This window comes from Streptopelia decaocto, assembly GCF_964273445.1.
Source record: "Streptopelia decaocto genome assembly, chromosome: 7".
In the NCBI taxonomy this organism is placed as follows: domain Eukaryota; kingdom Metazoa; phylum Chordata; class Aves; order Columbiformes; family Columbidae; genus Streptopelia; species Streptopelia decaocto.
In genome coordinates, this window is record NC_138661.1 from 42,964,195 (window position 1) to 42,987,320 (window position 23,126).

The 23,126-nt window shown below is 45.4% G+C and overlaps 3 protein-coding genes across 5 annotated transcripts in view; all 3 read right to left on the minus strand.

Moving 5' to 3' along the window:
* Positions 1-1,492: 1,492 nt before the first annotated feature.
* PSMC3 (proteasome 26S subunit, ATPase 3) lies at positions 1,493-9,661 on the minus strand. Its single transcript, XM_082059337.1, has 12 exons — positions 9,496-9,661; positions 9,329-9,409; positions 6,228-6,353; positions 5,408-5,512; positions 5,252-5,314; positions 3,642-3,779; positions 3,359-3,502; positions 2,986-3,134; positions 2,385-2,481; positions 2,091-2,236; positions 1,834-1,915; positions 1,493-1,711 (listed from the first exon to the last, which is right to left on the minus strand). The coding sequence occupies exons 1-12, from the start codon at positions 9,520-9,522 to the stop codon at positions 1,601-1,603; spliced, it is 1,269 nt and encodes a 422-aa protein (XP_081915463.1). The 5' UTR covers positions 9,523-9,661; the 3' UTR covers positions 1,493-1,600.
* Positions 9,662-9,784: 123 nt separating this feature from the next.
* On the minus strand, positions 9,785-22,747 carry RAPSN (receptor associated protein of the synapse). Of its 2 annotated transcripts, none has more exons than XM_082059339.1 (9): positions 22,658-22,747; positions 19,594-20,324; positions 16,493-16,831; positions 15,064-15,222; positions 14,625-14,723; positions 14,405-14,527; positions 11,768-11,821; positions 10,932-11,131; positions 9,785-10,181 (listed from the first exon to the last, which is right to left on the minus strand). In XM_082059339.1, exons 2-9 carry the CDS (start codon positions 19,636-19,638, stop codon positions 10,109-10,111), a joined length of 1,092 nt encoding a protein of 363 aa, XP_081915465.1. In that variant the 5' UTR covers positions 19,639-20,324; positions 22,658-22,747; the 3' UTR covers positions 9,785-10,108. The 2 variants fall into 2 exon arrangements, with proteins under 2 accessions (XP_081915465.1, XP_081915464.1); XM_082059338.1 differs by having other exon boundaries at positions 19,370-20,324.
* CELF1 (CUGBP Elav-like family member 1) overlaps positions 16,781-23,126 on the minus strand; it is a 69,461-nt gene continuing 63,115 nt past the window's right edge. The window contains exon 15 of one of the 2 annotated variants that reach the window (XM_082059330.1): positions 16,781-16,831. The gene's annotated coding sequence lies outside the window, so the exon portion shown is untranslated. Of the gene's footprint in view, positions 16,832-22,735; positions 22,832-23,126 lie in introns of those variants that run through there. The other variant, XM_082059329.1, reaches the window with a different exon arrangement.

Consider the following 23,126-nt stretch of genomic DNA (forward strand, 5'->3'; position numbering starts at 1 on the left):
TGCAGGTCTGAGTAATTCAGACCCAAATTAGGGCAAGGAACTATGTGAAGTTGGCTTGAACACTTTTGCAACAGGCGTGTCTAGTGTTGGCTCAGGCCATCCTTTCCCAAAATAACCTTGATCTAAGCCGAGGTTTAGGCCAAAGAAATAGCCCATTCTTAGTATTTATTTATTTAAATCAGAAATCTGTGCTATGCCATGCTGCAGTATCAGCTATTTACTCACGACTAAAGCTGTTTCCAAAAGGAGCTGGCTGAGCAGCAAGACTCTAAAAAAAAAAAAACAAACCAAAAAAACAAAACCAAACAAAAACCACAGGTGAGGTTACTCATTTGGCTAACAACACACCCTTGTTTTAATGGGGAGATGTCTGCAACATGCAGCTTGGAACTATTCCACTAGAGGCCAGGGTCTGTTCCTGAAGTATGTCAGTTTGAGATGCTGGGATCAACTTCTACCTTCCAACTAACTTGTGGGTGTAACTCTTGTTCTGTGAAAGGAGATGAGTAATTCTCTCAAAATTCAAATAGCAGCACTGCTAAAATAGCAGAAGATGTACAGCCCCCTCTAATACTAATCTCCAAAGGAACCACAATGTATTTTCCTCAGGAACGCGTGGCTTCTGCTCACTTCACCACTCACCCCTTTCTAATGTCCAGTGCCCCTGAGCATAGCATGTCAAGAACATGCATGCTCTGCTGGAACAAGCTCCCTCTCCAAAATGAGCAGTAAGGACCTTGGAACCAGTGCAGGTACTAGGGCTAACTCAGGAACATCAGCCAAAGTACTCTGGGGTACATTTTTCTTTCTTACATCTTTTCTCCCTCACATCCCTGCCCCTCTCCCAAGTGTCCAAAAACTGCACAGGTAAAGATGAGATGGCCAGCATTTGGAGATGTTTACATTGTATTTAAAATACAATACAGTGGCATGTAAGATACTTAATGCTAAAGTCAGTGTATTTATGAAAAGTGTAATTTTTAAATGGAAATTGTAATTCTCAACTGGCATTAAAAGTACTGAAAGACTTGCTCAGTGGATTAAACCTTGAATTCTTTCTGACTGATTACCAGACTGATTCACCACACAGCTCAAATACATAACAGCAATGGTACTAAAACTTCCAGAGTTAAGTTTAAATGACAAAGTTAAAAAATCATTCACGTGTGAATCATGTTCACTTCTCTCTTGCCAAATGAGTGTTAGTTCAAAAGTTTCAAATACTCTAACAAAGCTGTACAGTCTGTTCACTGGCTGCACAGGTAAAAACAGGGGATCCTGTCTGAGCTGCAGATCATCAATTTCAAAGTACACTTTCCGCGGTATAATCTGCTGGTCCTCATCCAGAAGTAGCAGAGCAAGATTTAATCCAGTTCCAGCAGGAGTAGGCTCCAAAGGCAGCATGATGGGCACCGTGGACAGGAGGTTCTCACCTTCCCTTTTGCACATGTAGAACCCCTGAGGAAGGGCAACAGCCCCAACACATCATGGATTTGTTTTTAGAGGGAAAAAAAAAGCTTTATTTTTTCCAGACATAAAGTGGTAACAGTCCAGTCTAGTCCTGTCCTCTGCCAAGGCCACAACCTTGCCTGGGCAGAGATCAGGCGTAGTACTGCAGATTGGCTTTTTTCTTTGCTTGAACCTCCAGGATTCCTTCCATGTAGTCCTCATGGGTGAGCTCCGTAGCTCCACGGCGGAGGGCAATCATACCCTGCCCAATGAGACAGGATTTAGAAACAGCATGTGAGCACCCCATCAGTTCAAAGTAATTACTCCCTGCTAGCTTTCACACCTCTCTCCTATCAGTGCTGGCTGCCGTAGAGGGATACTTACCGCTTCAACGCACACAGCCTTGCATTGGGCTCCATTGAAATCATCTGTGCAGCGAGCCAGTTCCTCATAGTTCACATCAGGGCTGACATGAGCAGGAGGGGGGAAAAAAATAGTCTGAGAACATGTATCAAATAGAAAAAACAAGGTGTGGAGCTTCCCTAAAACCCAACAGTGAGCATTCAACAGAAGAGAGTGCCAACCGCTCCACAGCCCATGAGTGACAACCACAGCCCCAGAAGGTCATGCCTCTTCCATACCTGACATTCATTTTGCGTGAATGGATCTGCATAATTCTGGCTCTGGCCTCCTCATTAGGCATGGGGAACTCAATCTTACGATCTAATCGTCCAGAGCGGAGCAAAGCTGGGTCCAATATATCAACCCGGTTGGTTGCAGCAATCACCTAAGTAGAAGTAGGGTCATCAGTCTGAGGAACCTGGAGGACAGGCCTCTCCTCTCCAAGGCTCCACCAACCTTCTTCCCCGTACACTGTTTTCCATCCCCTACTAGAGAGCCCTGGACCTCAGCAGCACGCCCCGCTAGATCCCAACCTTGACTTGTGTGTTTGGCTGGAAACCATCAAGTTGATTAAGCAGCTCCAGCATGGTCCTCTGCACCTCCCGATCACCAGCCTTCTCACTATCAAACCTGAGGAGAAAACAAGGGGAAAACTATCAGCATGAACCTCACCACTCTGCCCCTATGTTTTTAATCACATAAAAAGACAGAATGACCACAGTTCACACTCTTTAGCTAAGGTCTTCCAAATTCCTCCTTGAAGATACAGGAAGTCCTACCTTGATGACGATGATGACTACAGTAACTGTCAGCAGCATCTAAGCCTTATTATGCCCGTAGAGCTGAACAAGACAAATGTTGTCCAGGCCCAAGTAGTAAATCAGGGTAAACGTCTCCTCGCACCCGAGGCAGTTACGAGAAAACAGTTCTGTACAGCAGGAGACCATCAGATAGATCCTGAGTCTCATGTACTTCACTCATAAGGCAAATGATTGTGGCAAGTGCTGTCTGTGATGGATTCTCCACTCTTTTTCTGAAAAAGCCATGCTTTAAAGCTAGGATTCCCTCACATACACAGGCAAAGAGGGCTGCTAGAGAGCTCTCAAGAGCTTTACAACATGGCCTACACCTCACCTTTTTGTACCAATGGCATCCAGTTCGTCAATAAAGATGATGGAAGGAGCCTTCTCCTTGGCTAGAGCGAAAGCATCGCGTACCAGCTTTGCTCCATCACCAATGAACATCTGCACAAGCTGTGGACCCGCAAGCTTCAGGAATGTAGCCTGGGGAGAGAAAGAGAATCAATCCTATGCCTTGTTTCTCAATAGGGTCAGTTCTGAGAACTACAAGAAGCCCTTAATTAGAACAAGCAAGCAAGCAAGCAGACAAGAAAATCCCAGTTTCTGTAACACCAGTTTATATGTATGTCCCCTCTCCCCTTGGAGATGTTCTTATTCTTTTTCAGTACTATTCTACAGCAGCACACACTTTCAAAGGTTCCTTTTACCTTGGTCTGGGCAGCACATGCTCGAGCTAAAAGTGTCTTCCCTGTTCCTGGAGGCCCATACATAAGGACTCCTTTGGGCGGCTGTATACCCAAATTTTCAAATTTCTCCTTATGATTCATTGGCAGGACAATGGCTTCCACGAGCTACAGCAAAAGAAAAATACTAATACATAAACACATTCTCCTCCACAGACCCAGTCTGCCTGCTTTGAGCTGAAGTTCTGAGCTGAGGTTCAAAGACTGTTGACCTCAATCCCACCAGAACCTAAACATGAAGTATCACCTCTTGGATTTGCTTATCCAGCCCCCCGATGTCACTGTACTGCTCTGTGGGTCTCTCATCCACCTCCATGGCTTTCACTCGTGAATCATATTCAGTAGGTAGAGTCTCCAGGATCAAGTAAGAGTCTTTGTTCACTCCCTGTAAACACAAGTCCTTTGTTTTTAACAAGCCCTTCAGATAGCAATTATTAAACAAGCAAAGATGATTACTAGACCTCAAGGATGCAGAAATAACCAGCTTTGACAATGGCACTCCTCAAATCACCACAGCGTGGCACAGTGCACAATGCCACAGCTAACCTAGCATGTTTTAAAAAGAATGGGCCCAATTTACTTGCGATACAAGAGATTGTTTTTAGAAAACTTACTATGTGGTAAGCTTATTTTGGGGCGGAGTCTAGTTGGAGGCCTGTATCTAGTAGAGTGCCTCAGGGGTCAGTACTGGGGCCTATATTATTCAATATATTCATCAACGACTTGGATAAGGGAATAGGGTGCACTATCAGCAAGTTTGCAGATGACACCAAGCTGGGAGGAGTGGCTGACATGCCAGAAGGCTGTGCTGCCATCCAGTGAGACCTGGACAGGCTGGAGAGTTGGGTGGGGAAAAATTCAACTAAATAAAACAAGGGCAAATGTAGAGTCCTGCATCTGGGCAGGAACAACCCCAGGTTCCAGTATAAGTTGGGGAACAACCTGTTAGAGAGCAGCAAAGGGGAAAGGGACCTGGGGGTCCTGGTGGACAGCAGGATGACCACAAGCCAGCACTGTGCCCTTGTGGCCAAGAAGGCCAATGGCATCCTGGGGTGTATTAGAAAGGGGGTGGTTCGTAGGTCAAGAAAGGTTCTCCTCCCCTTCTACTCTGCCCTGGTGAGACCACACCTGGAATATTGTGTCCAGTTCTGGGCCCCTCAGTTCAAGAAGGACAGGGAACTGCTGGAGAGAGTCCAGCGCAGGGCAACAAAGATGATTAAGGGAGTGGAGCACCTCCCTTATGAGGAAAGGCTGAGGGAACTGGGTCTCTTTAGCTTGGAGAAGAGGAGACTGAGGAGTGACCTCATTAATGTTTATAAATATATAAAGGCTGAGTGTCACGAGGATGGAGCCAGGCTCTTCTCAGTGACAACCAATGATAGGACAAGGGGTAATGGGTTGAAACTGGAACACAGGAGGTTCCACTTAAATATGAGAAGAAACTTCTTCGCACTGAGGGTGACAGAGCACTGGAACAGGCTGCCCAGGGAGGTTGTGGAGTCTCCTTCTCTGGAGACATTCAAAACCCGCCTGGACACCTTCCTGTGTAACCTCATCTAGGTGTTCCTGCTCTGGCAGGGGGATTGGACTGGATGATCTTTCGAGGTCCCTTCCAATCCCCAACATTCTGTGATTCTGTATCTAAATTTTCAGCATCTACCTGTATGTATAAGGACCCCCATCCAACTACTTTTCTATACTACAAATATGACTGAATCCATAGTATCTTTTTATTAAAATTTTAGTATAGAAATGGTCTTGGAGAAATCTTGACAGATTTGTCTCCTTTCTAAAGGGCAAGCCATATGCAATTTTCTGGCCAACATTGTATCTAACAGTCACAACAGCATCACTCACCACTAGGTCTCCAGGCTTCAACTTCTCAGCATCAACCAACCCAATAACAGGCAGGAAATATGTCTGTAGGAAAGCACTCAAAGTAAGCAAAACAGCTGTACTGAGACAAGGTCCTTTTCAGCACTTCTCACATGTGGCTGGGTACATGGGTCTTACCTGGCGTGTAGAGGTCTTGATCACAGCACACTTGCCCTTTCTCTGGGAATCCAGGTCAATGTTTGCTCCATCCTCCTCCTGGTCGTTGGGGTCAACATCCAGCAGCTGAAAAACAATGTGAGAGATTTCACGATAATGTAACCAGGCTAGCAAGATGACCCCAGAATTAATGCTTCTAAATTATATACAGTAGGAGAAATAAAACTTCCTGTCACCCATCAGCAGTAGAATCTGAAAGCATTAAAGCCCTCCTGTAAAAACGCATTTCATTTCTTCCTGTCCTCATAAAGCAGCACACAATAGCACATAGATGCTATAAAGTCCAGAACAAAGCAGTAGCTAATGACACTGATTTCTCCTTCTAAAACACTAGAACAAATGAACCCCTTTTTTAAAAATAGAAAACTGTCTGTATTTTTTAGCAGATTATCAAAATTACTGAATTACAAAAAGAAGATGAGGTAGTCACAGAGCCACCACTTTTCATCCACTGTCTCACAAGTGTGAGGAAGCATGCACCAAGTTGCACATTTCCAAGTCTACACTACACGAGGCTGTGTCACCCCCTGATGGCTGTGTCACGTACAGACGAACAGCAGCCAACACCTAAGGAACAATGCGGACAAGAAGTGTGCAAGTGATGCGCACTTCTGGGTCACAAATAAAACCAGCTAAAAAACCTCAAAGTCGTGGCTGCAGGAACATCAGCGGTTTCAGAATATGCCACATCTCAAATTACTGATGAGTTCCCCTACCTTCCTCCCTCCTGATATATATTGTGCGTGCTTCCCGTGTTGCTGCAGAAGAGCACACCGCTCACCTCAATAACGTTAGAGACAAGGTATGGCAGGGTTTTGTTCACTTTGATTTTCTCACTGTTCTCTTTGATCTTGTCTTTCATGGCCTGAAGCTCATGGGTCACTCTCAGTACTTCACTCTTCATGATCTGGAATCAGGATGCAGAAAAGATAGGAATAGTATTAGAAGACTAAGGCAAGATAAAATTCATACCTTAGTCTAAAAGTAAAACAGTTATAAAAAAAAAATAAGCCTGGGGAAACATTAGGTATAAACGGAAACACAATATAAAAGGAGGAAAAGCCAGCAAATTAGCTGAAATTGGTTAGTTCAGCCCATTCTGGCCTCCAACTAATCAATATCCCTAAGTAATTTCTTCCCAATATCACTGGATAACCTTAGCTTGATCAACACATCAGCTTACAGGGTTGCAATATGACCTAGGTAAGGATATGATCTAGATAAGGCAACTTTGTGGTTTTCCTTTTTAATATATATGGGTATGCAGGTAACTAGATATACAAACACAGATGTATCTATATGCATCCATATACACAGACCCATTTTAAAGCTGGTTTTTGCTGCGTTTAAAGAAAAATCGCATGCTGGAACTCTGAAGTGATGACACGCAATAGCGTAGGAACAAACACCCAGAAAGACCTTAAGCTGAAAATATCACAGTACAGAATCAAAGTAAACTGAAAGTATGAACAGGGAATGGCAGAACTGAGGCTCATGTCCACTGAGAGCAGGGGGACTTGCAGCACCTCTGCAAAGAGATGTACCATCACTGCTTCTAGTAGCACATAGACAAACAGAAAAGCCGTTTTTATAAAGCTGTTCTGTTCTGCAAGACCATACATATGAGAAACTAACAGATCAGCTGCCTCTGCAGGGCAAAAATACTTTTTATTCTCCTTAAAACATTCAACACCAGAGTAATATCCAGTACTTGCTCCTCACAAAGCCAGGTCCTTTACAAAACAGTGGAACGTTTTGGATATAGGACAAGCCAGGCTGAGAGGCACCTCTGGGGTTCTCCACTTCAATCCCCTACTCAAAGCAGGGGCAGCCATGGGCTCTCACTAGGTTGCTCAGGGCTTGGCCCAACTGAATCTTGAAAATTTCCAAGGACAGAGACTAAACAACTTCTCTGGAACAACCTGTTCCACTGCCTGACTGTCCTCAGAGTGATGAGGTCTTCATACCCCTGTGAAAACTCCTATTTTTTCAATTTATGACCAGTAATTTATGTTTTGAATTAACCTTGGCCTATGCTTCAATAAGATACAAAACCTTCCTATAAGAAAAAAAGAAACAAAGCATATATTAGTAGCATAATAGAAAGCTCAAATTCCTACATCTTCATTATAATTTTAACTTTTCTGAAGCTTTTACTACAACTTTTTAAAACTCTTGATGCCTAATCATAATACTGTGCTGTAACACACACTTATTTACAGGACAGAACTATTACAGGAGACAATATAGAATTTGTTGCATAAAAATGCAAAAAATTTAGAAATTTGATTTAATAAACATGGTCTGGGAAATAGTCACGGAAACAGCATGAAAGGAGGATGCCAATAAATATTTTTGCCACCTCAGTTATGATGTTTTTACTAAAAAAGAGAGAAAGCAGGTTTTATTCCTTACTGTATTCTGCAATTAAAAAATAAGACACACATTTATCTTTGCTGTTTTCAAAGAATAAGAAAGTAAGTAAACAAGTCAGAACTACTTGTGGAGCCTGAAGCATTAGGATGAAGTTACTCTGCAGAATTTAACAAAATAATTTGTCTCCATATTGCTAACACCAGGCAGTAGAGACAAACTTATTCTAAAGCTGTAAGTGAGCTTTTATGTGAACCAGGTCTACCCAGGTCTGTCCTACTTAACATCTTCATGAACGACCTAGACAAGTGGATGGAGTGCACTCTCATTGTGTTTGCAGGCAACACCAAATTGGGGGTCACAGTCTCTGCGCTCAAGAGCAAGGCTGCCACTCTGAGGGACCTTAAGAGACTAGAAGAACAGGCACAGAGAACCCTTACAATAATAAAAGACAAAGGCAAAGCCCCACATCTGAGGCAGAAGAGCACCTCATCCTTACACAGGCTGGCGACAGGCTGGATGGGGAGCAGCTCTGTGGAAAGGGACCTGGGGTTCTCTGTGGACAATGAGCTGCACACAGACCAGCAATGTGCCCTGACTGCAAGGGTGGCAAACAGCATCCTGCACTGTGCTAACAGAAATGTAGCTGGTAGACGAAGAAAAGTGATCATCCTTCTCTGCTCAACACTTATTAGATCCTATCTAGAGCAGTCTGTCTGGTTTGGGCCCCCCATACAGCAAAGACATTGATAAACCAGACTGAGGTCAGTAAAGGGCCACCAAAATGGCCAGGGGACTGGAGCACAGGCCCTGTGAGAAGTAGCTGAGAGAACTGGGATTGTTCAGCTGAAGAAGAGAACTACTGGGCAAGGTGTCAAGAAGACAGAACCAGACACTTCACAACCCTGCACAGTGGGTGGATGCGACAACACACAAAGACTGAAACGAGAAAGGTTCATACTGTACACAAAGCAAATCTTTAACCCCACGAGGGCAGCCAAGCAGTGAGCCAGAATACCCTGCGAAGTGGTGCAATCTCTGTCACCAGATGGCTTTCACCATCCAACTGGACAAAGCCCTCAGCAGCCTGGGTTATGGCTGACCCTGCTTTGAGCAGGGGGTCGGAACAGAGATCTTCTCGAGTCCCTTCCAACCTGAATCACCTGATGATCCCACCTTACCCAGGCCAAGGAACAGGCTCCCTCTCCCCTGTGCCTACGAGAGCTGGAAGGCCTGGGGCGCCTTTAGCGGAAGCATCGAGGCTTCAGAGGCTCCGTGGAACAGCCATCCCCTCAGCTTCCCGGGTCCCAGCTCTTTTACTTTGCATTTCTTCCCTGCCTTCCAGGCTTACTGTTCCTTAGCCTACTCAGTCCCGATCTAGTCAACTGCATCGTATTTTTCATTGCTCTCGGCTGTCCCCGAGCCCTCCCCGAGCACCAGCAGCCCCGGGCTCCCGAGGGCGGCCCCAGCGCTTCCCGGCCCGGCCCGGCCGGCGGCCCCCGCCGCTACCTTGATCTCGCTGTCGAGGAGGCGGGTGCGCTGTACGATCTCCTCCGTGGACATCTTCAGCACCTCCTCGCCGACGCCATCCTGCGGGGGCACAACGGCAGCGTCAGCCCCGGCCCGGCCCGCGCCCCAGCCCCGCCGCCCCGAGCCCCGCCGCCGCTGCCCCTCACCTCGGACTCGTCCCACACCGACGCCATCTTTCCCCCAGCCAGCGAGCGAGCGCACAGCGCGGCGGATTCCGGGCGGCAGATTCCGCACTGCTCGCCCCGCAGCAGCACGACAGACAGCGGGACAGGCGGCTCGGGGGCCCCGAACCCGCTCTTTTTCCACGGCGCCCCGCCGCGGGCACGTTCCCTCCGGCCCCGCCGGCCGGACAGCGGCCCAAAGAATGTGCCGAATCTGCTGGCGGGGGTGGGGAAGGGGAACCGTCGCACAGGTCACGTGCCACCGGCCAAATCTGCTGAGTGATGGCCCCGCCGCCATCTTGGTGCGGGGCAGGGGCGGGGCCGAGCGCTGCTGCCCCCAGAGCCCCGCCCGCGAGGCGCCGCGAGGACGGGGCGCGGAAGTCGGCGCGCTCCAGCGGAATCATTTATTACAGTGCATCCCGTACAGACGAGCCGGGGGGAAAAGGGAGCGGAGCGGGGCCGGGCCGATCCGAGCCCGACCCCACCGCGCGGGGGGAGGCCGAGGACGTCCCGCCGCCCACCGGGGGCTGCCAGGCCCAGCCTGAAGGGCCCGGGGAGGCGCGGGGGCCCCGCGGCCCCAGCCGAGCCCCGCGGGCGGTCAGACGTAGCCGGGCTTCACCGACAAACGGCGGCAGTTGGGGCAGCCCCGGGTCCCGTTGGTCTGGAGGCACCTGCAACAGGAGAAGGTGGTTTCGGGGGGCGCTCCGTGTCTGCGGCCGGAGGCTCCCCCAGGGCAGCTTACAGCGCTGTTCGGTGTATTAACCGCGTTGCTCCGCAGAACGCTCCCTCCCGCCCCGGGCTAAGGTGTGATCCCTTTCCCACCGCTCCCCTAGAGGCACTTCAGCAAGTGCCTCTGCAAAAGGAGGTTCCTGTCCTGCTGGACACAAAGGCACAGCGCTTTGATCCTAATTTTGGTGTCGTTGTGAGGTTGTGTTTTTAATGCTTAATTTGCAGAACTAAGTGTTTGGTCACACTCATGTTTCTTCTAGAAATAAAATGATGGTACAGCTAACTTAGTTCACAGCAGTAGCCCAATAACTGACACCACCTCTTCACCTCAGTGCAGCTCTAGACAAGAGAGAAAGTGGGGGGAGTCATGGGAAAAATCCAAACTGCCCCTGGGAGTGAAGAACTGATTCCCCAAGAGGCATTAAGTGAGAATCTGTAAACTAGGCTAAGCATGAAGTGAGGGCAGCGGCGAACAATCACGTAAGAGGATGGGAGTGGAATGGATATGATGGCTATGTCTCACCCTTCAAGGTCGTGAGATTCTCAGCACTGCAATGGGATCCTGCAGGGCACAGGTAAGTAGGATGAAGACCTGGGGAACAGCATGCATAGGACAGTCCTGCTCTGGCCATCAACAGCTCTTTCCTATGACTAATGTAATGACAAGGATCTTAGTACTTCCAGCTCATTACTTTAAGTGGAAGAAGTGGGAGCAAGGCAGCGCCTGGAGCTGGTTGTTCTTCTCCCCGATGGACTCTCCACACATGCCACAGTACAGCTCCATCTCCTCCACGCATTCATGGAACTTCACAACATGGTCACGCAATTCTTGCTGCTGCCCCTTTGTGCGATAGATCCTTTCACACAGGCAGTGGAGCTTCAGCAGGCCAAGCTGCATGTGAGGGGAAGAAAGATAAGAAAAAGTAATAACAAGGTGAAGAAAGACCCGTAACAGAAGGAGTGGAAATCACTACAGCCCCATCAGCCAGCTAGAGAAACATCAGCACAGAAAGCTGCCCGAGGGACAGGATCAGTCGAAAGGACATTGGGTCTTTCAGCCCTTCCTGCCATTAACCTGCTTCTCTGTATCACAAAAGAGGACACATGCAGATTTGAGGCACTCTGCAGCTCTTTCATCATGATGGTTTTCCTGAGCTATCCATGACATATGCTGCATTTCACTGCCCTTTGCCTCCAAACAGCACACAGTTCAGCTGCTGCTCAGGGCAGTAATATTTTTCAAGATGAGACCCCTAATCCTCCAGCTCTCCACTTGTTTTATATCCCATTTTTACTGCTTCCCGTTCCCATTTGTTTATCCCTCTGTGACTCTTCCCTCACTTTTCAGACTTGCACACTGATGATCATCTGTGCAACTGCCGACAACTAAACTCTTCATAACAAAGCAGCTCCCAAGCATTTGACTGGTTAATAAGCAATAACAAGTCTGGACACTTTAATGCTTGGCTTCTTAAGTTGCTTGACAGAAGACTACGGACAGTGCTGAAGAGAAGCTGTAAGATCCTACCTTGTTCCCTAGTCCCTCTGCCAGCTCCTGTGCCTTTTCAATGCTTTCCAGAGCCTGTGAACAGAGAGAATGTATCATCAGTTCTCAGCCTGATATATCAAAACCAGACTTGTATGAATGTTCTACGGGAATTATTAGACATAAAGAGGTGCAGAGTAGAATCTGGATAAACAAGCATCCCTGTGATTCTGGAGATGCAAGACAGCTGTCTGGCAGACTTCCCTCCCAAAAGTTCATCCATAAGAAAAGCTTGGTTTCTGAAAGGCTACAAACAATCCAAGAGCTACATTTCTGTTCCAGCCACACCGTGCAAAGCAGAGGTATGATGATGGCAGAGGCTTGTGTTCCCAAGCGTAGAGAATACAGGCTTATTTAAACTCAGTCACACATGGTCATCAGGTTGGTATGAAGCACACGCAAACCAACCCTTTTCTCCATCCTACCCTAACTCCAATTTCACTTGTGCAAGAGGGGAGGAAAGAGATTAGCACCACCAACACACCATGCTCTTCCATTTTTTCCCTACTGTTCATATATCCACTTTGTCCTACTTACACATGGTGTGATGTGGGAGTGTACTGCTATCCATCTTTTTCAATCTGAAGGAAAGTATTTTGCATAGCAGCTGTTATACCAAGTGAGTCCCTGCTTTACCCTAGATGCCACAGAGCTCCTCATGGTTCTGATCATCAGTTTCTGTTTTCCAGAACTATTGAGATCTGCTTCAGGTTTGTCCAAAGGGAAGAAGAGGTCTCCCTTGTGATGCAGTATTTTTCAGGAGAACCATTGTAAAATTTCTACCCTATAATTTGGCATTATTGCTATTCTAGAAGAGGACTAGATGAGACAAAATAATGCACTTTGAATGCAGATGGTATTAGACCTGTGGTGGCAGCAACAGCCAAGGATAAGGAACTTGGAGAAGAGGGAAGCAGGAACTGAAGGCTAGCACGTAGAACACAACTGAGCTGTGCCTAGGAAGAGTGACTGTGTACTGAAAACCCCTGATTCTTAATCTGGTCATTAATTTCAAAGTGAAGCATGTGAGGTGGGAGAAGGAATGCTGAGAAGTCCAGAGGACAGTTTCTTTTGGAAAGGAATATGGGACTCCACAAGAGTTTGGGCAAGTAGGCTGTGGCAGCTGCCTGGGAGGGTCTCCAATAGCATTGACTACATGCAAATGAAAGGAAATGGACTAACTGGCCAAGGAGACCGGAAAGATGCAGGAAGCTAGGACAAGAATAGGGAATCTGCAAGTGGAAAGTTAGCAAATTGCTTCATTAGGTAATTGATATTGGGATTAGCAGCATGAGAAATGGCAACTGGGCCTGGTAAGTTGAGGAGAGGGCTTGGGTGAGTATCCAGGGCTGTGACATTTGAGGACGTCAGTTTTGGGGCAATGGGCATAAGGTCCCTGACCACCAGGGCAGACTTCCCTCTAATGCCTAGAACAGAATACAAGATACATCTATTAATTCTCTTATTTCGTGGGTTTTGGTGAGATTAGGACACTGTGCAAAGCCCTCACCAGGTTCTCACAGGTGAGAACTGCTTGTGATATCAGAGGGTGGCAATGGCTGGAGGGAGGGCCAGCGGACGTAGAGGTTTGATGACCGCCCTGAATATTCTCTTCTGTAGAGGCCTACCTGCTGTGTCGCGTCTCATTCTTTTGAATATGAGATATGAGGCTGGGAAGGAATTGCCCTCAGCAAAGTTTTTAAGTCCACAGTTTCTTCTTCCATTGCAAAAGTAGCATTTACTTACTGAGATTGCAAGGTGTATCTCGCTCAACCAGTTCCCTGCTGTAGGCAACTCAGATGCTGACAGGAGCTTGAATTTGCCTATCTGACAGACAGGTACTTGATTTCCTAATATCTGGGATGCTATGTTTGAGTTAAAATTCTTTGTGTCTCATATGAGTGATTAAGAGTGAATCTTCATTGTATCTACAGCATCCTGATGTGACAACATGCAGGCCTTCCAGGTTGTTCAGCACTAGTTCAAGGCTGTCCTTTGAGCATCTCATTCTGCAGCCCAGTAATGTTCCTGCAGTGCAATCTGCTGTGTCTAGTGCTATCTGGATTTTAACACACATACACTGCCTAAACATTTTCAAAGTAAGTAACTTCACCTCCTTGTACTATATTGACCAGTTGGCTATTCCCAAATGATCTTCTGCTCTCATTTCTCTGTTTCACATCACAGTTTATACACCTTCAAAACTTCTCTAGGAAACTGATGCCATGTTTGTCTGCAAAGCACATGGTGGAGCTGTAGAGCTGTCTAAACATGATCAGCATCACAACAAGCTTAGTCATATAGCTAAGTAGTAGGCAGTGGAATCTATTTCAGAGCATAAGCTGATTGCCTCCAATGGCAGAATTTAGGCTTCCTTCTCTCAGTGTAGTGTTTAAAGTCACCAGGAGTGACTAATGAGACAATTCTGTAAGTTAGCAGTCTGACGGTTAGTAACAAATTTCTGAGTGAGTGGACCATTCAGAGAAATTTAACAGATCCTGTTGGTAGGACCAAAGGGTACAAGTCTCTACTGCACTTTGATGTGCCTGTGGTTCAGAAAAAGACTGTATGGTCTAATCTTGTCTAAGAAACTTCTGTAGAAACAAGTTTGTAACTGACCTTGTCCAGCTCCTTCCGCATCATCCAGCACTTAGTCATTCCTAGCAGCACCTGGATCAGGCCCAGGCGGTTTCCAATCTCTGTCATGATGCTCATGGAGGAATCATACCGAGGAAAGGCTGTCTGCAGGGGCAGGGAAGAAAACACATGTTTTGCTATGGCCTGCTTTTCACACCCTCTGGCTATCCCCTTTGTCCCTCCTGGCAGGAAAGAGCTGTACCTGCACGTCTTTGCGACTCCGATGGATATCTGCAAAGCACAGCAAACACAGCGCTTGCAGAGGCCGGTCCCCGTGCTGCAGTGCAATCTTCATGGACTCCTGAAAGAAATCGTCTTTGGTCAGTAAAAGAGCTTGTTCTGGTTCAGAACAGCAGGGCTGGGACTGTGCACTCCAGCCACTGAAGGGTGAGCTCCAAAGAAAGATCAGAGTCTTTTTAAGGCAAGTGAAGTCTTGTTCACATGTTCCCAATCAAGGGCCATTCATAGACCCAAACTTTTGAGGGCCCATGGGCTACTGAGACCACAGCCCTAAGAGTGGGAGGCAGCAGGGACATCTGGAGTCAAGGGTGAGTGCCCTGGTATCTCTCTTCCTCTCATTTCTGCAGGTAAGATCCCCTTGCAGAGATCTCTGAGAGCTCTGCATCTGCCTGCATCCATACCTCACAGCAGTCCATGGCATCTGCCAAGCGCCCCAGCTTCCGATAGGCCACTGCCATATGATACTGGCTCATTGCACGGTACTTCAAGCTCCAGCCCTTTCCGTAATCATTCACCAGCTCAGCTGCTTTACATGGGAAGAATAAGGCTTTCTCGTAGTCCTGTAAGGCAAACAAGCAGACAGACAGCACTTACAGCAAAAATAAAGCAAAAAGAAAAGATAAAGCCCAACTATTTTTTATTTACTAACACTGCAGCAGCTAGCAGATTTCTGTACACCCTTCAACCCCTGCTGCTCATTTTCCACATGGCCTATTTCACTAGATATTTTCACTGGATATCAAACTGCGGAAGGTGGAATTGCCATACGCTGAATTCATATTAATCTCTGGGCTCAGGACACTAGGGCAATGACATCGGCAGCTTTATGCTGCAGGAGTGATTTACCCTCCTCTAAATCAAAAGCTGAAAACTTTTGCTGCTCTTACATAATCTCTGCTTTCAACATCCACATGGAGCCCTCATGTTCTCCACATAGTGAGTCAGGATCTCTGAGAGCCTGGTTATCCATCGTTGCAGGAAACAGAAACAAAAAAATCATGGCCTCACCAAATCCACAATAAGTAATCATACAATATATTTTCATTTTTAAGCATCTTTCTGCATTAAAAGCATTTTAGAAAGAAATCTTATTTTACAACAAGTACATAAAACTTTTATCTAAATATCTAAACCTATTCACAAGTAAGTTACATGAGACTACAGAAATGAAAGAGTCCTCATATTTTTTAGTTCTCCAAGATGCATGAAGAAAACAACAATTTTTAAAAATTTCCTTTCTCCATTCTTATTTCATACATCAGAGGTATCCAACACAACGTTCTGTTCTTTATTTTTGGTACTATGAGGGAAATTTACTGAGGGTTTTCAACACTCCAGTTGGCGAGTCTTCCATTATTGACAAAAATCAAGACTTGGAGAGGAAAAAGTATTTGTTGCTGTCTGCAATAGAAGTTTAAACTGGCAGATCACCCCCTCCTCAGTTCCTGCCTGGTTTTGCTTATATAAATAGCTATTTGCCTGAGATAGTGGCAGTAACAGATAGAGCATCCAGGAGTTCTGGCTGCCAGCCCTGGGTGCTAACAGAACCTCCTCTGATGTGATCTTTGAAGCTAAGTTTGATCTTTTCAACACATAGGAATATTCACAGCTGTTTCTGCTGTGCTACGCAAACGTTACACTAAATCCTCCCATCCTTACTGTGAAAAGAGTGCTCAACGATGATCTTACAGAGAAGAGATTTTAGTTTACAATGTTCTCTCAGTACTGTGCTTCCCATAGTAAAGAAATAGGCTGAAATTCACACCACTTCCAATTCTTTCCTAAATCCATGATGAAACAATCACCCTTCTGTCCCTCAGGTTACCGCACCTTTATCTGGGTGTAGAAGTTCCCGAGGCTGCAGCAGACTCGACACTCCAGCATCTTGTCATCGTTGTTGTGTGCATAGCGTAAAGCTTTCTCAAAGCACTCCAAAGCCTTCTGGAAAATGCTGAGGCCCAGGAAGGCATTGCCCATGCTGAGGCTCACCTGGCCGTTCAGCTGCAGGCTCACAGTCGTACCCTGCATGTTCAGGCACGTCTTACAGTACGAGATTGTTTTCTGGAATTCACAAAGTTTCTCATTGCTGCGAGCCAGGTTTAGGTAGCTCTCTGTAAGGTAATCTGGGTCTTCCAGCTCCCGTGCTGTGTCAATCTGTACTACTGCAAACTTTAAGCAAAAAAGACAGTGTTTATAAAGTGTGTAGTTTGTTTAAATACAGCTCAAACACCCACAGTGTAGCACCCTGTACTGGAGAAGTGGCTCATCTCTGAGCAGGGCAGAGAAGACCAGCAGCGCAGACTGAGAAGCATCATATACGTTGAGCAGCTATCAGCGCAGACTGAGAAGCATTGTATACACTAAGCAGTTATCTGGTGGTTTAAAAGGCCTATGAGCAGTCTGAAGAAACCTCTCCCTTTCTCCACAGTCTCTGGGGCAAGGAAGACGAACCAGGCTGGCAGTTAGTGGGAAAAAGCTGTTAAATGGCCCTAAAGGGAAGCAGGTGAAGAAGAAGACATCTGACAATGCAGCTCAGTTTTCTTTCACTCAGTTTAATTTACTGCACTTTCTCTGGAACTCTTATGATATTAAAGTAGTCTATTAATAAAAGAAAGTAAGCAAGGTGCTTTGTTCATCAATTTTATACTAACAAATTGCAGTCTTGATAGTTTTTGTTCTATAACCTTCAGGGTTCATTGCATACAGTTCTCTTAAATTATTTGAAGTCTTTTTCTTTTAGACTGCAAACTCTTAGGAGCAGGGACTCTCTTCTGTGTTTTGTGATGATAAATATATATTTAGCAATTTTCTCAGAATGTGTTTTCATTAGCAATTAGCAGTTAGGTTTATGGATAACAGTTCCCAAGGGCACCAATTGCTTCTTTTTGTATAATGGCAACACATAATAATTTAAGCTACTATAACATTTTATGTTCTCCACAAAATAATAAAAAAAAAAAAAACCAAAACCAACAAACCCACAACCATAAATTGTGTATGTTTGGGTATATATATTCTCAGTTTCCTTAGCACTTCAGGAAAGCTGCTGTGTGGGCCCAGTAATGTGCATTAGCTCATGCTTCCCCATATTCCCTTATCTTTGTACAAGTTCTTCATTATTTCCTGATTGCCACAGCCTCTTTCCTTGGTGTGAAGTTATTTTTCTCTCCGAAAGAGGATGAGCATCATAACCCTTCTTAAATCACAGTTAATTACATGCCCTTAATTCTGACCCCTTTTCTCCTGTTATTTCCTCTCTCAATGGTCTATTGCCGAAGTTCTCCTTCTGCTATCTTTGATCACTTGTGGTGTAAAATCTCATTTGACTGAAGCAATTTTTCCTTCCTAATATTGGGAAGGACTAAAATCCTCCTACTCCTGCTTTCTATTGTCTTCTCAGGTAACAAATTAAGGTTAAGGTATATTAAGCCCACTCCTTTGCCTGTTTCTTGTTTTCTGTGAAGCCTTCAGCATTTCTTCAGGTAGCCACATCTTACCTTTTTTGCTTATTTCTTCCCTAATTAGTTGGTTGTTTCTGCCACCACCCAATTCCACACCACTTAGCAGAATTGTTTTTCTTCAAATGATTTCCAAGTGTATCAGTATCCCTCTTTTCCTCTTCATCCTAAGTACTTGGTTTTAAGACGGGGCTTTGACATACACGTGCACGGGTTTACTAGTGAGATGCAGCTCCCCCCCCATTCTAATCAGAGCAACCAAGTTTTCCAGTGAGATGTGGGTGCTCCCCCTTCACATTTTGTGCTAAATGCTGAATGATTACCAGTCTGGTATAAGGCAACCAAAAACATCAGGACAAGAATATAAAGGCCCTTTAGCAAGACCCTATTTCAGGCTGAGATAGTTTCTTAAGACTATTACAACATCCTCTTGCCTTGTCTTCCAGATTCCTGAGTCACCCTCCCAAATGCTGCCTGCTGCTCTCTATATACATCCTGTTACTTCTCAGATCTACACATCAGCTTTTCTTTTTTTTTTTTTTTCATTTAATCAAACATGCTCTTGAAATGTAACTTCAGCTTCTTTTTACCACTCTTCCATCAAGCCACATATCCTTCTTTCTTCTGTGCTGTCCTGACAACTGAGAGCCCCTCTTTGACTTCAACTGTCAGACCCTTTCTGGAACCTGTCTCAATCCCCTGGCCAAAAAAAGCATCCTTTTTCCCTTGTTCCCTTCTTAACCAGCCCCCTTGCAAACACATTATTGTAACAAAAAACACTGTAAGATCTATATTAAATATCAAACAGCAGTTGAACAAGATAACACACATCTCCACAAGACTGCTGCTTATTCTACAGAATCCATTTGGAGATTTCTTTTTACAATGACATACACGCTGTACACAGCTTTAAGTGGAGCAAACGTTCTGTTTTCATATCTTTTTCTGAGCCTGATAACATGGTGTGCCTGTATGTGGGCAATAAATCAGAAAAGGTTCCCATGATTAACTGGAAAATCTCAACCTGGGAATCCCAAGGGACCAGACCGAAGGAAAAGTAGTATTCTGTGTATCTTGTGGGATGGAGCTATTGGTCACCACAGTGATTACGGCAGTCCACAATATGCACTCAATAGCTGGTACGTTCTACTATATACAAAATATAACCCCCATTTCCCATTCTAATCTCCAGCCACTCTCCATAGTGGGTGCGAAACAATGGCATGCATTCATCTCCAGTTCACCTTACCTTCAGCATATCTTTGTATCTGCCCATCTCTGCATGAGCAGTGATGAGGCAACCCAAAACCCGAAACCTGCCAGCAGGATCCGCAGACTTCTCCAAAACCCTCATCCAGACTCGCAGCGCCTTTTCGGTCTGATTAGACTGGTAAAGATGGAGTCCTTTCTCTATCTGTTGCTTTGTCTGGTCCTGACCCATCTCCCATGCATTAAAAAGCCTCATACACTAACCTCTAAGGGCAGCAAAAAGGAAGTGCACCGAAGAGAACACAGCATAAAATGCCCATTAATAGAGGAAGGCGGGTTGTGTGCTCAGAAAGCTTGGAGCCATACAAGCCCAGCTGTGTCAGGGGGCTGGAGTTGTGGCAGTGGCAAGAAGGGGTTGCTCAGCACTGAAGGTAGAATCCCAAAATCCGCTAGGCAAACGTCTTGCTCGCTAGGACTCCATCCGTGCATTTGCTTGTCCAATCCCATAAACAAAGAGGAAAAGCACAACAGGGAGAGAAAGAGAAAAATCTCAAGCGACAGGAGTGAAACTCAATCTGAGCAGCCAGTGCTGGTCTCCCCATTGGCTGCAGCTGCGCCTGCCAGTCTGGCTCACGTGGCCCCAGGAATGCTCATCAGGCTCCCCAGCTCCCAAGGTCACGGCGAGCCAACTGGCACCCCTGACCGCCAGCAGCTTAGAAATACCCCAGGGAGAGACAATGGCTGCAGTCACAGGGATGTCTCGGTTGTCTCTTTCCTCTTTCTGACCATCCCCTTCTACAAGTACGGGGGGTGGTGTGCTAGCCTGGGAGGTGGCAGCCTCAGCTACGATAGTAGCTTTAGGAACAATAGCATGCCTTAAAACATGTACACATGTGCAGTATGATACTTGCAACAACGTGCCTGATACTTCGCCAGGCACAAAATTCAGCATCCATTTTCACAGAGTTTGCAGCACCTCCTGGATCACGCTGTTTCTGCAAAGAAAAGATTTTAAGAGGACCGTACCCCCACTTCCATTTTCCAACTTGTGTCTTTCTCACCCCAGAACTACTTCAAAGTAGCTACTATAATATCAGTGACTTTGTATAATTTCTTAAACTACCTAATTAAATTTCAGTAGTGGTTGCACACACTCCACTTAGTAAAAAATGTAGGATTTGAGTGGAAAATCTTATGAAAAGACAGCAGAAGACAGGAAAATATAAAGGTGGCCACTCTTTCCAGTGTTGTCTCTCTTTTGAGGACCTCAGCTGGCGATATGGACTGTTTCTGTGGACAAAAGGTCAGCTCTGTCACACATTTGCTGCAAATATGGCACCAACTTCTTAATTTCAGGGACAAAAAGCTTATCATCCTGAAAAGCTTTGTTCACAACTGACTATTGCTCACTGCCATCAGATACCTGTGAAAGTCCTCCAAGAGTTTTCAACAGAGATTGTCAAAGGCACTGCTGCATCCAGAACTTGATCTTTTACGACAAATTATAATAATGATCCAAAGCAACAGATTTCTGCACCTTCTGGTTGCGTAAGAGGGTTCTTAGCCCAATTACAAGATAGCTTGAACTCTCCTACACACCTTTGAAAAAGTTAGACTGGTTCCTTTAGGACACAAGTTTCATACCCCCATTGATGTGCTGCATTTTTAATTGTCCTAGTCTTGGTTATCTATACATTTAGTCTGTCCTTCACAAAAAGAGATACCAAAGTTGGGAGGTGGGGAATGCCTCAGGGAAGTCTATTGCTTTTCAGATACAGAAGCCCCAGACATCTGTTTTGGGATCCTTTTACAGGACAAAGAGAATAAATGGTGATTCAGTTTTAACATCAGACCCGCACCCAGAAGCCGGCATGTCTCCAGCTGCCTCCCTACTTCTGTGTGAACTTGGTGGCAGCTCTTCTCTGAGGCAAGGAAAATACCAACAGAATCATCTCATAGGCCACCAGCGGGACCATCCCAGCCTGGGTCATGGCTGCATAAGGTAACACAAACCCAAGGGAGCCTTCCTGACATAGTATCTCTGAGGAAAGCAGGATACAAAAGAATAATGACCCACAGTCTACCCAGAGGCTTTATATCATAGCAGTGATGAATCTTAAGAGATATTCCAACCATACCTTTATCTAAAATTTCCTCAGAAAAGTATTCTTAAAAGAAAAGCATTTTAAATGGTAGAAAAGTCTTGCTACAACCAGACAGATTTTCTTTTGGGAGTTTATGTGGTCTATAATATTTAATTTAGCATTGTTTTCCAGAGTGGTAATGTGACAGGTGATGTATCAGCATAGACTCTGTGTCCTCTCAAACTCTGGAAGTAGAAACTGTAGAAAAGTCTACAGAAGGCTGAAAAAAAGTAAAGCTTATACGCAGTTGGTAATGTGCAAAAATCACTTCAGCAGCACTGTTAAAATTATTATCTATAGATTTTAGGGTTTCCATGAAAGTCTGGTTCGGAATTTAAAAAGTCCCTCCCTGCAGTAATTCTTACGTGTCTCTCTGGAGGTGGGTGGTGGGATGGATAAAAGGTACAGGAGACGGATCCCCATGGAAAACACTGATAATGGTGAGGCCACTGGATTTCTGGACTTGGAGGAGAGGCCAGGGACAGCAATCATTGGAGTCTGCTACATAAAAGAATCAAGCCAGGACCCAAGAAGGGTGAAAGCAAAAATCACCTAGTTCTTTGCTGGAGGAGGCTATTTTGCAAAATTAACTTTCTACAAGTAACCTGCCTGTAACTCATCCTCATGTTTTTGGACCACTGCTCCTCTCAATATTTACTCTCATATCCCAAAAGAATAGGCAAAGTGAGAAGAGGATGCTCTGCAGTCTGACAACACCCACATAACAGGAGGGAAATGATGTAGCCTGCATTTTGTTGATCACACCGTACTTCCTTGCTTTTGAGTTCTCCTATTAAACAATGCTCATTAGCCTCTTAAGAATCAACTCACAACTCACCTACTGAGATTAAAACTTATCCTAGTAAAATAAGGGCTAGACCAATCAAACTCAAATTGGTAATTTTCAAAACACAGAAACATACTCTGATATGGAACATACCACTCTGAGCCCAACATGGCTGCCTAAATAAAGCAGGGTAAATGGGTAGGATCACCAAGACACTGACTACCTGTGCTGCTTCGAGAAAGTATTGACAGTCATCATCAGCCTGGGGCTCAGGATGGCTCTAGTTTATACAAGATTCAGGTATGGCTTCTACAGTCCCTGATCCACAGTTTCTTCTCGGAACTGCAAATAAGTAAGCCTGCAAGGTGCATGGGAACTCCAAATCAGGGACTCTCACCTGTCATGCCGTGGAGCTATACACGTAGTGTAGCTAATCACGCAGTCACTTCTTCAGAGTGACCACTCTGAGCTGCTTGTCCTCCTCCCCATCGCTCTTCATAATGCATCCCCTGTGATTCCTGGCCATATGAAGACAGCAGAACACGGCTTGTGAAGTCACGAAGATGGGAGACTGCAGTCAAAACAAGTAGTGAAAGGCGGAGGCGGATGTGATAGGAAAAAAATTTCTCCTAACACATTCAACATCAGGACTTAATCTACAGGTTTGTGTATTTCCTGTTGATGTTGATAAATGTAACAACTCACGTGAGATGCAGATTATTTTCAGAGATTAATAGACTGGCTCTTATTTGTAGTTTAATTGTCTACTAATGGGTGGTGGCCTTTTCAATTAAAGAAAAAAACCTTCAAAAAATAAAAAAGCCACCTATCCAGCAGGATCTAGTTCTGTAAGAAACAAATGACAT